This window comes from Diprion similis, chromosome 13 (assembly GCF_021155765.1).
Source record: "Diprion similis isolate iyDipSimi1 chromosome 13, iyDipSimi1.1, whole genome shotgun sequence".
Classification (NCBI taxonomy): domain Eukaryota; kingdom Metazoa; phylum Arthropoda; class Insecta; order Hymenoptera; family Diprionidae; genus Diprion; species Diprion similis.
Window position 1 is genome coordinate 809671 of NC_060117.1, and position 14516 is coordinate 824186.

General features: G+C 41.8%; 4 protein-coding genes across 8 annotated transcripts; all 4 read right to left on the bottom strand.

The window, feature by feature from the left end:
* Nucleotides 1-838: 838 nt before the first annotated feature.
* Nucleotides 839-3777, bottom strand: LOC124413999. Its single transcript, XM_046894847.1, has 2 exons — nt 1285-3777; nt 839-1191 (listed from the first exon to the last, which is right to left on the bottom strand). The coding sequence occupies exons 1-2, from the start codon at nt 3424-3426 to the stop codon at nt 955-957; spliced, it is 2379 nt and encodes a 792-aa protein (XP_046750803.1). The 5' UTR covers nt 3427-3777; the 3' UTR covers nt 839-954.
* A 403-nt stretch (nt 3778-4180) lies between these two features.
* Nucleotides 4181-9778, bottom strand: LOC124413996 (aftiphilin). Of its 4 annotated transcripts, none has more exons than XM_046894842.1 (8): nt 9621-9778; nt 9117-9233; nt 7597-9020; nt 7311-7523; nt 7072-7218; nt 6910-6970; nt 6449-6580; nt 4181-6235 (listed from the first exon to the last, which is right to left on the bottom strand). In XM_046894842.1, exons 2-8 carry the CDS (start codon nt 9217-9219, stop codon nt 5685-5687), a joined length of 2631 nt encoding a protein of 876 aa, XP_046750798.1. In that variant the 5' UTR covers nt 9220-9233; nt 9621-9778; the 3' UTR covers nt 4181-5684. The 4 variants fall into 4 exon arrangements, with proteins under 4 accessions (XP_046750798.1, XP_046750797.1, XP_046750799.1 ...); XM_046894841.1 differs by having other exon boundaries at nt 9617-9778; XM_046894843.1 differs by having other exon boundaries at nt 9613-9778.
* Nucleotides 9779-10446: 668 nt separating this feature from the next.
* LOC124414098 (zinc finger protein 678-like) lies at nt 10447-13456 on the bottom strand. Of its 2 annotated transcripts, none has more exons than XM_046895011.1 (4): nt 13226-13456; nt 12683-12955; nt 10826-12512; nt 10447-10734 (listed from the first exon to the last, which is right to left on the bottom strand). In XM_046895011.1, exons 2-4 carry the CDS (start codon nt 12947-12949, stop codon nt 10508-10510), a joined length of 2181 nt encoding a protein of 726 aa, XP_046750967.1. In that variant the 5' UTR covers nt 12950-12955; nt 13226-13456; the 3' UTR covers nt 10447-10507. The 2 variants fall into 2 exon arrangements, with proteins under 2 accessions (XP_046750967.1, XP_046750968.1); XM_046895012.1 differs by having other exon boundaries at nt 12683-12949; nt 13160-13456.
* A 68-nt stretch (nt 13457-13524) lies between these two features.
* On the bottom strand, nt 13525-14513 carry LOC124414199. Its single transcript, XM_046895177.1, has 4 exons — nt 14342-14513; nt 14128-14169; nt 13715-14004; nt 13525-13681 (listed from the first exon to the last, which is right to left on the bottom strand). The coding sequence occupies exons 1-4, from the start codon at nt 14511-14513 to the stop codon at nt 13610-13612; spliced, it is 576 nt and encodes a 191-aa protein (XP_046751133.1). The 3' UTR covers nt 13525-13609.
* Nucleotides 14514-14516: the final 3 nt, after the last annotated feature.

A 14516-nucleotide genomic window follows, 5' to 3' on the forward strand; every position in this document is an offset into this window, starting at 1 on the left:
TTTATGCGAACTGCGTCGCATTATTTGTAAAAAAAATACGCCTGCGCGGATCGTGCGCAGGCAACCCGCATGACGTGCGGAGAACACGATCCTCTGTATCATCTACTGCAGTAACAGATAACGACACTATACAATCTGCGTCGTGATTGGCTGTGGATCTTATAATGCTCAGCCAATCACGGTGCAGAGTGAGATGGACATTCCTTTAAGATGGTCAGGATTAATTTTTTGTCAGGATTAATTTTTTGTCATGTTATATTTTATTTGACAATATTTACTCTGTCTACTAATTGTTATATTGCATAAAATAAAATTGACGTTATTTACACGCACACCATTGTTTAATTATACTTATCCATATGTCTGTATTCATCAACTAAATTTTAATCGTTAAAGCAATTAACCAGCAGTGATAGTTTTTTCTTTCTTTACTGTAATAATATGTAGATTTATATTAATTTTTTGATATACCACAGTAGTACCGATAACGATAATTAGAGAATTTAATATACTCCGTAGAAATATAAGTCATTCGTATTTGTAACCATCAATCCAGGTAATTTTAGCAAAGGCCTCGGGTCGTAAGAATATCAGTATAAGAAGCTACAGTAAAATTTTTTTTACATGGAAACCGCGCAATTTTTTTTATAGCTATAAACGGCAATATGAAATCTGTATCCTTTAAAAATATTTCTATGATATGTACATTAAACAATGCATTTTCGAAACTGAATCCCTCCTCGTGTCTTTCTTGCCTACGAATAAATTAACTTTTACAGGACGAATTCGGTTTTTCAGCATGCTCGCGCAAGATTTGTGCAAGTACGGCGTAACCGCGCGCTTTGTTATCAAGTCAGAATTTATCCGCTATAGTGGTAGTAAAAACTTGAGCTTATAAAATGATGAGAAAAATTTGTGAATCTTAAATACTTATTGTAGGGTTTCGTTGGTGTTTCACGGTGCTTTCTCGACTACCAAGTCGAATTCATCTATCTCTCGGAAAGTGTCGTTGACGCTCTTCACCCACTCTTCAATTTTCTTGTTTTCAATCTGTGCAACTTTCGTCAATTTCTGTCGCTTCTTTTTCTTGTGCGTCGGGTTCTCGACGTGATCCTCCAACTCGTCGTCCTCCTCCTCTGACGACCAGTAACGTATGCGTTCTCTCTTTTTTGCGTAGGATCTTCTGGGAGGCTGAGGAGAAATACAAATTTTTATTCATCAATTTATTCAATTACATGTTAAGAAACTGGAAAGAAGGATGAAAAAATTAAAAAAACACCGTACCTTTGTAAAATGAACAGGTTCCATGTCTGCAAACAACGAAATTTCAGCATCCAGCGACTTGTCAGTTTCTTGTCCTGGTGCACTTTCCGAGAGTACATCGAACGTGTCAGTGAATTTAACAGCATTAGAGGCATCGGTTGGCCTCACGTCAGCGACCTGGTTTCTCGGATCATTGATTGCGTTTATCTCCAATTCCTTTTTCCTTTTCTTGTCATTTCTAGATTCTATATTCTCAATCTTTGTCTCTTTTCTCGGGTACAAGGTGTTCTTAATTTCTCCCAGCGATATCCTCGCTGTTTTTACAGACGGATCCTTTTCCGTAGACAAAACTCTACCCTTCAGACGTTCAAATAGCTTTTTGACAGGGGTTCTGTCCTGTTTCGTGTCAAATTTGCTAGGAGTCACTTGAGTGCTGGAATAATCGTCGTCAAAACCAAAACAATTTTCAATTTCAGCCGGTCGTGGAATTTTCAGAGTTTGTTCACTGATTGCTGGCGTAGCAACGGAATCTCCGAATATACCATGGCTTGTATTTATTGTCACGCTTTCAGGCATCTCGTCGATGTTGAGAAAGGAGTTTAGCTTCGACTGCTTCATGAGTTTCACATCTTCTCTGGGTGGCAAATTTTCATCGTCGTGTGTGACGGGTCGAAGAATCTCTTGATTTTTTCTCCTTAAGCCATTTCCGCCGATTGCTTTATCATTTTTAATCGGCGACTTGTAGAGCCTGTCCCCAAAACCTGTATTCACTTTCCTTTCAGCATGATTCAAGGATTGGGCAAAGAGCCTTGTTCCTCCGAGCCTGGATGCATCGCCTGATATATTTGGGCCAGCCTGAATATTCTCTGCATTCGACGTTCTGACCCCCAAGGGTTTCACCGTCTTGTTTTCACCCTGCCTACTCGCAGGACTGGTACTACTCCTGGTAGGCTCGACATTTTCCGTGTTCTCGTCATTTTCACAGATCCTGTGAACCCGCCTGAAATCTACACTCGAAGACGTGGACGTGATCCGTCGAGGCTGGGGCGTACTTTGCATCACTCGTTTAACACTGAACAACTCGTTTGTCGTTGGTGGTCGCCATGGACTAGCAGGGTCAAAGTGCTCCGTCTCATTCTTTATCGGCGACAATGATTTATTCAGCAAAGAGTGGTTCATCATTTCTTGAGTATTCAACGTAGGTCGTGGCCTAAATACTGACAGCGTAGACCTGAACGGGTTGAACTTCGTAGAGTTTTGCCCTGTTCTCGACAGACTTGGCTTGAAGCTGACTTTTCGGTCTCCCGTTAGTTTTTCCACACATGTTATTCTCGGCTCAGGACTTTTCGACGGAACATTCTTGTTTGTCGGTAAATCACGAGGACCATCTTCGGTCTCTAAAGTTATTTTCAGTCGCTCTTCTTCAGTTTCCACATCAGTTGAAGCAACTGGTAAATCAACTACATTTGCTGCACCTTCGTTACCTGGCATTGGACACTCGGAGGGCTCGGAAACCTTTGTCTGCTCTTTAGGTGGCTCCTTAGGTTTCTCGACGACACTTTTGGTGCGAGCTTTTTTCTTCTTAACAGTCGCTGCCTTCCTCGGAGCTCGTTTCTTTTTTCCCTTGACGTTAGTCTTGACTCTTTCCTCGGGATCATTGGCGTCGAAGTCAAATTCATAGACGCTCTCCTTACCCTCGGAATCTTTATCCGTTGTTTTGACAGATTTATAAACAGGCGCCTTGTCGGTTCCTTTGTTGGAATCAATTTTCTCCAGCAAAACAATACTCTTCCTCTTGTCTGGCGAGATGCTTTTCGCCAAAAGAGAAGCGTCACAATAGTTTTTAACCTCCTTGCGAGGTCTGAGTCTACCACGCACAGAGGCCCGTGCAAAGGACTCTGACAGTGTGGGCTGCTTCATGGGCGGCACAAACTCACCGGAATCGTTATTCTTAATTTTATTCAATCTCGTTGCCCGTTTCGGCATAGTTCTCTGCATCACGTGCTTTTTAGGCGCAAGGCGCAGTGTTTTGCTCTTGAAAAACTTATTTGGCGCTCGGTTAGTCTCTGGCTTATCCGTGTCGCCCTTGCCGGATAAGATTGCGTCTTTCTTTTTCTCCTGGCTGCGCGTGACTCTCGTAACGAGGACATCATCGCGTGACATTGTTAAACGCGGTGAATATTAAAATTTTTTTCGCAACGTGGAGTAAGCGCTAATTTACATGAACAGCGGCGAGTTTGACGTGAGCAAAATCCGCGGGAGTAAACGAGCACGCAACCGCATACGCGTCACAACAAAACAAAGCAGGAAGGACGTGCATAACCTAATTTGCTTATGTTTTTAACCACTCGCAGTAGCTCCGCGGGGTGGAAGAAGACTTCGAACACTCATAATATGAAGCCGCTACTGTATCTTCTCACTGTATTTCCGTCGCAAAACACTGGCTTTTTTGTTATATAGTCGTTTTACCGATATACTTTCAACTTTGTCCGTTGCATTGGGCGGATTTGATTGTATTTACGCATTTCACTTGTACGCGCAGCGTATTTCACGCAGGTTTGGTCCGGTTCTGGTTCAGTTCATTCTACCGTTTCGGTTATCGAGCATATCGCGGGCTTTTCAAAATTTGGTTGCACGAGGATGCGGTTTCACGTATAAATTAAGGATACAATAATCCACTTAATCCTCGATTTTCTTAACCATAATATGTTGAAATTTAATATTGTTTTAAAGCCATTGAAAAAAGTTCACTTTTTATTTTTGTCATTTTGTACGATTTGATTTTAGTCATTAACTTCCTTGCGGATTAAGTTTATAGAAGGTGACGAATATCAAAGTATACTTTGTGTAGTGTAGTCTGGCCCACACGGAGCTAAAAATGAGACAAGAAACCGGCAAAATTCTGCAACAATGTCGATTTACTTTTATGCATTAATAGTTATAATGTATCCACAATATTTTACATAAAATATATATTACAATATGTGTTAATAAATAAAGAATAACTTCAATAATGATTATAGCCCTATGTTTAATAGGTATTCAGTTAATGTAACTAACTTCAATTGAAAATGACGTTGTTACTATTATTACTATTTCTTTAAGTACATTGTTATAACTTCCAGTTGCTTTTCTGTATAAAACCTCAAGCTACACGATGATGCGAAATCCTAATATTTTATCAATTGTTGCTTTTTATTAGCGTAACTTTTTTCCTTGATTTAAGATAAACCGTTACCCACAAATAGTCGTCTAGTCAATATAAAATTTAATTGACTTGCAAATTCTTAGCCATATGTTTATCAAATACTATCTATATCTGTACGGAGAAGAGAATTATTATTGATTTCGACTTCACTTAAACAATGCAAAATATTAAATTTATTCCAAATGTTTCTTTTACGATGCTATTATGCTTGGTTTTGTTGAATATTTTTTTTTTTTTTTTTATAAAACTGACGTTTCTAAAACTACTATCTAATTTTCAATTTCACCAGTAGCAGTTACAATGACAAAAATGAAGCATACGAGTATTCGATATGTCAGAAAAATTAGCACTTAGCTAGAAATCGAGGGGAAAAGAAAATTGTAGAGACTAGGCAATGGCTATGATATCTTTGATTAAGATTAAGATTAAGACCGCTAAAAGTCCATGAATCAGCTTGTAAATTTCTGTATCATTCTATCTATCGACGGCTACAAATTAGTACTATTATAACTGATGAGTTTGACTTGTCAAAATAACTCAAGTAACAATTCATACGCTTTATAATTCGCAGCACTGTCAACACGCCTTATCACACAACAATGTGTACATGATATAACTATACAATACTTGATACGCAACAAATGTATGGTATGAATTGAGAGCGGAATTAAACTCTTGCGTTTAATTTTGCTCGAACCAGTAAACAAAGTAGGATTGCTTGCGAATTATGATTATTATTATCAATATTGACATTATTAAAACAATAGGTCAAGATCACAGGAATTAAAAAAAAAAACGTAGATTTATTTTTATATCGGAATGTCACAGAATATTTCCCATGTTTTTACGCAGCACGGTTCCTGTATATTTTTATAGTATTTATCATGAAATTTTTTTTTCCTTCATCACTCACTTACATATAGATAATACGGAAGAACGAAGCGAGAACCATAGGCATGTGTGTTTTGTCTTTTTTTTTTTTGAAGTTTTTATTTGGTCTGAACGCAAGTTTGAAAGGAGATAGCAGGAGCGCATACACTTTTTCGATTCTATTGATTGATGGTAAGTCCATTGTGAATATTTACCCATATTCGCGAATCCATCGTCAATCGCATGTGTTTCTCTGTTTGTTTTTGACTTATTTTTTTTTCAATTTCGTATTTATATTTACTTATTCATTTTCCTTTCAAACTATCGTTCAGACCGACGTTACTCAGCCGGGCATTTTTCGATTAATCATAGCACCGAGATCCTGGACGATTTGCTTTTGCTCTGGATTATACATCAACGTTCTAGCACTGAGGAACGACAGGTCGGGCAGCTGCTTCAACACTTTAACAGTCTCTTGCCTGACGGTCATAGGCCTGCCGAACCTATCCATGACGATATTCTCCTGCTGAACTGCATTGTCTCTTCGGTTCACCAATGATTTTCTACTATTTTCTAATTTGAATGATTCCACCTTACTAGATTCTCCTTGCCCTGTCGACTCGCTTCTACTTCCTGACAACAAGCTGCTTTGTCCTAACGACGGCTTGGCGCTGATCTGTGCGGATGTTCTCCCCGAAGGCTTTTGCGTTCCCTGCTTTGCCCTCGAACCGCTATCAGCTTCCATTCTTCTGTTCCAGTCAGTGAGGCTCGGTCCAGGCAAAGGTTCAATTATTTTAGCTTGCTGAAGCGACTTGGACGGCTTCAAAGGACTATGGAAAGGATCAGAGGAATGATGTTGACTCGTTTTCTGCACCGTCGCCTGATCCGTTCCATCTATAAAAAATGCCAAACAGACGTGAATATCGGTGGAAAAGTAAAAAAAAAAATATACCTGTATCAATGGTTTTTAAAGCCGTGTCATTTAGATTTTCAGCTATCGCATGTTTCATTTTCTAAATAAGCGCTAACAAAGTGCTGGGAAATGTATCTATAACTTGTTCTTTTTCTTTTTTTTTTTTATGTGTGTGACGCTAGCTTAACACTTACAGTAGTATATGGAGCTCCTGGTACAAGCGGCGTGATGGTGATAGGATTCGGAGTGTATAGAGCAGTGAGGCGTCAGGAGGGGATCAAAAGGGCACAACAAATCCAGCGGGAGAAGGGCAGACAGCCCTCCGCCTGTGTGTACGGCGGCAAAATTTTTGTGAATAAATCAACAAACAGGGGTCAGGAAAGCGGGGCGTTATGTACAGAGGTTTTAAAACAGAGAGATCAGGAGGGAGGAAAGCACAGGACGGGTGAAAAATCAACAACAAACTTTCGTTAATAAATTATTTACAACGAAAGATTGACAATCGCTTACTTATCACTGAAACTCCATTGATAAAATTTGTTCTCTCTTTTGGCGTTAACAAGCGTGGAAAACGATTCGGGAAAATACTCAGTTTACGCAAGCGATTCATCTTTCTATCAAGAAATAATCAACTTATACGATTTTCGTGACTCACTTGCATCCAGTGGATTCACCAGGCCGGAACTGTTCCAGTCAAACTGGGCAGCGGGAACTTCCTGCGCAGATAATTGACAAGATATTGATTTATCAGTGACATCCCGTTCAGACTAGGCTGATGTTCTTTATTGAATTAGAATTGGCTTACAAAGCTGCTTACTTCCGAGGTGGGTGAACTTTGTGGCTTTCCATTCGACGACGATAACGGCTGCTGCACGTCGCTAGAAGCTTTGACCGGCTCCAACGGCGTGAAGCCCAGATTGGCAGCAAATCTTGGAATGTTGTGGTTCCATCTCGGGCCAAAGAGCTGAAACATTTCAATGTTTATATTTTGTTAGATCAATAATTGTGCTTTAATAGCTGGTGTCGATTAACGTGTTTCTGAATTCTTATACTTACGATGTTCCTCGAGTCAATGCCGAGCGCACTAAGCAGAACATTATTGCTAGCGCTATTCGACCAGTGATAAGCAAGGGCACTGGTCTCTTCGATGCTCTTTACACCCTGCCAAACCTTATCCGACTTTTGAATGAGACCATTCAATTCCGTATCCTCGATTTTCGGCACAATCGGAAACATGTTTGTAATTATATCTTCTATCTTGTTCGCCGCCTGGAAAGATAAGATAAATGGTTCAAGTATGAAACACGATATCATAAATTAGAAACGTGAATTTTCAGCTCACGTTTTTGTTCTCAATCCTGGCAATCGATTCTCGGAAGCCAATATCAGGCGTCTGGAATTCAACCGTCGGAGACTCAAACTCGCCAAAGTTCTCAAAGTCACCAAAATCATCGAACTTTGCATCCTCAGGCTGTTTGTCCACAGCCGAACTCCACTCAGGAACTTCAGTCACCATTGTGGGTACAGGGGCACTTGAAAAGTCGGCAAAGTCGTCAAAATCCCCAAAATCATCGTCTCCCTGGTTACTGCTGACTAGCTGCACATCTGTCTTGACTTCCCGAGTCGTTTCCACATCTTCCGATCCAAAATCAGGCTTGAAATCATCCTCGTCTCTCTCCAATTTTTGCCGCAGAATTTCATTCACTGAATCACCTTGGACTTCTAATGTTCTATCCTCTGAATGAGAATACATGGCAAAAGTGGACACTTCGTCAAAGTTCTGATGACTTTTCGCCAAAATTTTATCGCTTGGCCATGATAACTCGGGTATACTACCCTCTAATACGCCGCTCTCGTTTTCCGCAGCGTATAAATTTGCCATCGAATCACCGACCCTTGTTTCTCTGTCGTTTCTCTCTTCTCTCTCTTCCTCAGTCTCTAAACTTCCAACACCAAATCTAACTTCGATCTGTTCCTCTTCCTTGTCGGTAGCAGCAGTGTTTGTATCTGCAGAGAAGAGGGCGAAACCAGCTTCAGATACAGGAGTTGAGTAGTTTTCTTCCCTAGGGAGTTCATCGGATGAAATAAATTGAGTAAAATTATCGTCCTCGTAGTCAGTTTTCTCTTTACAAGCAACTTGAACATGTTCTTCCAATTTTTCAATGCCTTCATTGAGACCAGGCAGATTGTACTCTGTGATTAGATGATCCTTGGCTAAATTTTGGGGCTGAGAGGGATCCTTGGAGTCCCCGTACTCGCAAAAAGTGTCGTCCAAATTTTGCACAATGTCCGGAAAACACCTCAGATCATCAAGGACAAGACTGGGAGGTTCGACATCCTCATTGATTTCTAAATTATTTGACAAATCATCCCTCTCACTGTCACTTTTCGGGCTATCCACCAAGCTGCTGCCACAGCTATCGGTCGACCCATTTCTCGTGAGATCAGCATTGCTCTTGTCAATTATCCGTGGAACCACGTCGCTTCCGTTGTCCAAGACGCCGATATCTTCAGTCTCCCCCTTTTCGCTCCTAGAATTTTCACCACTCTCGCCGAGCCTCCCATTCTTTGCCTCTGAGTCATTTGCTGCGGCAATATCGGCACTTTCATTCACTGTCAAGATCTCATCTTCCAAATGAAGCTCCGTACCGTGCTTCACTTTTGCACCAGGAAACCCGTTCAGCTTTGGAGACACGGTTTGGGAAGGTATCGGTGTCGCCGTTGGGGTAATTCGCTTCGCTGGTGAATCCGAGGCGATGGAAAGGCCTGTGAAATAGTTCAGTATGATTATGTGAACTGTTTTTTGGCAAGAAAAATTATCGTCAAGACATCAAAAAACAACTGGGAGAATCTTCAGCTTACCGTCGATACCTCCGGCTGTGAAATCCCCGAATTCGTCGTCGTCGTAATCGCCGACGTTGTCGAGAGGCGGTGGAGTGGAGCTAACGAGGGGTGGAAAGGCCATGGCGAATGAATCCTCTGTAAAAACGTTGTAATATGATGTTCAGGTGGGTAACGAATCATCTTTTATCGGCCGCGATCGCATCAACGGTACGGAATCAAGATTGCCGTGAGATCCGTTCAGAGTAGTTTCGTAACCAGATATTCCCTCAGGTTGAGGTTAGGTTAGGTTAGACGAGGTTAGCTCCGATGGAGGATCTCCGCGCTATTCAGTCAGTCAGTCATGAATTATAAAAATAACCGTGCCAAGATTCGCGAGAGGAAGTCGGGACGTCGATCGATCGCGCAGCCGACTTCGAAACACTCTTTTTTCGAGGCGTTTTTAGGTTACGTGGATGAGGAGTAATAAACGGAGTAGTAAAAGCAGAGGGTTCGTCGAAGCGAAGTCGAAATTCGCATACCTACCTTTCCGGACACCACCTTGCGTCTCGCCACACGTCACTTGGTTTGTTTATCCTTCATCTTAACTCCTAGTTATCACGAGCGTCGCTCCGTTCTCTCGCTGAAGATTCTTTCTCTCTCTTTCTCTCTCTCTTCTCCCTCTCTCTCTCTCGACGACCGGACCTACCAGCCTCGATTTTCACCTTGCAGCTCACAAGCACCGCGCCCAACCGCGCCTCGCTCCGTTTAATCAAAAACCCTACCGATTCGCAATGTCAATTAATTAGCCCAGAAAGGCACCAGACTACCTACAGCAGCCACTCGACATCACCTGTTTCGTATTTCGGTCACGATATCTACGCGAATCCCGATCTTCCACGCGCAACTCTAACGCGCATATAATGCCAGCTGTCCGAACTGACAACTGTCATCGCGACGTGACATATGTTTAATTTTCAAAAAAATCACACATTCAATTGCTTACTTATGACTGTTCTATTACTAACGTATGACTTCGCGGACTTTTTTTGGAAAATTTTATGCTCTACGAGAATGTCACTTTTGACTTATTTTTGAATTTTTTTTTCAAAAATCTGCAAGAAATTTTATCCCGAAAACTTGACTTTATACTTATGTAGCTACGCGACAAGTACTTAGATTTAACACCTAAAAATAGTCTACTTCGCCTGGCCTCTATCTCAAAGATTTGGAGTAGATAACTTATCATTAGGCAGTAATTCCATTGACTATTATTATCTTCGTACACCTTGATTTCATCGCAATATCTTAAAGCGTACACGTATTTACTTCCCACTTACGAGTGAATTGAGTAAATGACGTATGATCAGGCGAAATGGTAGGGAAAAAACTTTATTTCAGAGTCTGGGCAACCTATAGCAATAAACTAGGTATCACACAACTTCCTGTTTAGGAACATGTTGCGTTCTTCGATGTTTACGCATGTCACCCTTCTGCCTGAAGCATCTTCCGCACACGTCGCAGGCATGAGGTTTTTCTCCTGTATGTATTTTTATGTGATTATTGAGGGCCTCGGTTCTGGTGAACGCCTTTTCGCAGTAGTGACATTTGTACCTTCGATCTCCCCTGTGAATCAGCCGGTGCTGATAAAACACGGAACCTGTAAGAAAGGACAGTCCATTGTATAGATCGCATTGAAAGATGAAAGCAATACACAAGCAATTGACTGAGTTGAGAATAAATCAAATTACCTGTGAGGAAAGCTTTGTTGCAAACGTCACACTTGAACGGTCTCTCCCTAGTATGTTTCTTCCGCGTGTGGTCGGCCAGGTCAGGTTTTATTGTGAACCTTTGATCGCAATACTCGCAAGCATAGGGTTTCACCCCCATGTGGAATCTCTTGTGCGTCCACATGTGACTGGACTGGGTGTAGCTTTTCCCACAGATGTTGCAGACGTAGGGCCTGAGTCCACTGTGACGCCTTTTATGAGCGTTGAGGGAATTGGCCGTGGGCAACAGGCTGCCGCATATGTCGCAGGGAAACTTGGAGCACTGCTCCCTGCCGTGTTCCTGGATATCCGTCATCTTGTCGAACGCACTGCCGCACAGTTCGCAGATAAACTTGGGATCCCCACTCTCCGACCTCCTCGGTATATAGTGGTGTCGCTTTTGCTTGTGCTTGTAGAGCAGCGACAGTTCCTTCATGTCCTTACTGCAAATATCGCACGAGAAGGCGATCGCTACTTTGAAGATCCTCGGATGTTCCTTCCAATGTAGAACCGCTTCGGCGTACGACTTGTAAACAGTCATGCACTGGTTGCAGTTGTACGGTTTCTCCACTGAATGTAAATTCTGGTGCGTTTTTAGATTGTCCAAGTCGGTAAAAAAGCTGTTGCAGAATTCGCAGTGGTACATTTTTGATGCGGCCAGCTCCTCGATCAGAGTTATTTTGTCGTCGTGCGTTTTGTAGTGATTATCAGCGTCGTCACAGGTGCCGAATACCTCCCCACATTGAACGCACTTCCAAGTGGTCTGTGACTCCTCGATGACAACGCCGTGTCCCGCTATATGTTTGTTCAGCCTGGACTTCTGCGTAAAACTTTTCGCGCACTGTCCGCATTTGTACGGTTTTTCAGGTAGGTGCGTCACAACGTGGCGTTTCAAGGTGTAGCCATCCGAGAATCCCTTGTTACAAACCTCGCACACGTGGGGCCTGGTCTTCCCATCTACGCAAACATGCTCTCTTAGCTCTGATTGGTTTTCGAATAGTTTACCGCACTGCAGGCAGGATACAGTCGTCGCCTCGCAGTGGTACCTCTTGTAGTGATAGAACAACTTCAACTCCTTGCCAAATGTGATTTTACAAATCTCGCAATAGAGAGCTTTGGCCCCGGCGTGAAATCTCATGTGGAAATTGAGTCTCTCTTCGAAAGTAAATGTAACAGAGCAGATCGCACATTTGTACGGTTTCGAGGTGCTCTGGACGTTTGGCTTGCACTTGTGGCTGTCGAGGGTTTCTTTTGTGTGATACAAATTCATGCAGGCTCCACACTTGAGGTACTGCTGCCTGTTACCCAGACACTGAAGCATTATGGAAGTTCCGCCCGATTCCCTGTCCGCCTTCAGTTCCTCGTACGCTCTCTCCTCATCGCTGCTGTCCAGCACGACGTCGCTGTCGTACAATTCCGCAGATATTGGATCTGTCCGGTTAGGTGGTCCTGTTGTCATCCGTCCATCCAAGCACAGCGGGCACGACTTCTCGTCGCACAATATCTCATTCGTTATTAATTCTGGGATTTCAAAACGCTGCTTCTCTCGCAACATCGTCAACAATGTTTCCTCCGCTCTTATGCATTGAGTGTCAAAGTCGTTGCAGTACATTATCTTCTCCGCGCAATCCAGGCACACTTGCTTAGGCAGCGGATCAGTCCTACGAATCTGAAATATCAGGGTTGATTAATTTTTGGCAGAATGAATTTGATTCTTGGATAAAATGTCATTTGTTATTTCACTTTCCAAGACACTTGCTTCATTACACTAAAGGAAAACGCCTGTTTATTCTCTATTTTCTGAAACAAAGACTTAGAATGACTTCAAGTTTTCCAGACCTTTATGCTAAGGCAGGTGTTTATTTTGTGTGCCAATTTCATCGATTCCCCAATTTCCGAGTATATGTATATAGGATCGATAGCTCTGCCTGCGCACAATCTGCACAGTAAATTAGCGCTATCTCCTCCAGGACCAATACTTTCTTCAATTTCCATCATTTCGTTAGCGGACACTGGATCATCCTGGGACCAAATTATTGATCCGTCCAAATCGTCCATCTCATCATCGTCGTTACTCAGCGTACTCACAGATTCTGCCTTCAACATCTGAAAAAAGGTAAAATGATTATATCAAGTGATTTTTATCATAACTGTGCAAGTGATAATTGGACATTGTTCGATAAAGCTATTTAGTAGAGTTGAAATTATATCGGGGTATCTTTTTGTTACCAGTGAGAAAAGAGAAAACTTGATAAATACCGAGTGCTTTTCAGTCTAGGAGAATCTGTTTTAAAAATATTGGTAAGAGCAGATTACCTTGTCCTTGGAAAGTTGTTAGAGTCTCAAATCTCTTTCATGGCAAACTAAATGCAATATGTAAAATGAAATTTCTGCTGCTCCCAAGATCCAGCTTCTTTGGTTTAGCAACTAACGCAATGTTTCATTTGTTTTTCAAACACGTCGCCACGGCAACAGGAACAATGCAACGTAGCCCCATTATCTTTTTCTCCATTTTTTCTCCCTAATAACAAAAGACGTTCTAGTATGTAATGGTCGTCACAGCCAGTGGGAATAAAAATAATCTTGTTCGCAGTTAGGAGTTAGATGTAGTTTCATACAATGAAAAAAAGTCTGTAAATTATAGCCATAATACCTATATGTATGGGTATTTACATTTACCAAAAAATATTCTCATCTGCCTCTTTCATATCAGCTGTTCATTATGACGATATGTTGGGCAGTCTTGGCTCATTTTGGAATGCACGGTTATTTACAGTGGTGCATACTGGTCGCAAGATTGAGCCTCGTTTCATCCATTTTTACTTTGGTACGATGTTGGTTGTATTTCGCCGTGAAGAAGTACGCTGTAAGCATTAGAATCTTAATTAGAACTTGGAAATTTGGAGTGTAAAGTTTAATCGATGATAAAAGTTCTACATCGAATATACCACTTTCTCCAAAATCGAAGCTTTCCTGCGTCTTGTAAATCATGTTCAGATTCAATTGGCATTTTTTTTCCAAACTTGGCTTCCAGATTGTCAACAAAATACAATTGACGGTGCCAAGAGCCTGCCAGCCGATCATAGTTCGGTATAAAGTCAAACTGGAAATTGAAAACCTCCTGCTGAACCTTACGCAATTCTCAATATTCAATCCTGTAACTAAATATAATCTTGTGATCTCGGTAGACACATCTGTTCATTTTCTTCTTCGCAAATCGTCTATTGCGTCAGAAAATTGAGTTGTTTCCATTAGCTCATTTTGTAAATTTATGAATAACGTACCAGTATCAACGTAGCAGACGCCGAGCCAGGATTTATCAACACCTGCTCAATAATCACAATAGTAGAACGATCGAACATCAACAGCGCTCGGTGCGGCGAAACGTTGTACCAAAGAACCGTTTGAAGGGTTTGAAGCATATGTTTGCTTATAAGTCTATGGTTTTGATGGACCACAGACACCACAGACGACAGATTTCTATAGGGATGGATTTACTGGGCCTAGTTCTCATTATCGCCGTAGTGGCGCTATTAGGGTTGCGAACCTTCCTGCAACTCCCACTGGTGGCGCTGCTAATATCTAGCCTCTGTGTATAGAGGATTTGAGAGGATTGCATACAGTTGATGAGGGGCGTGCTAGAGTGTGCAAGAAGCGAATACCTATACATACC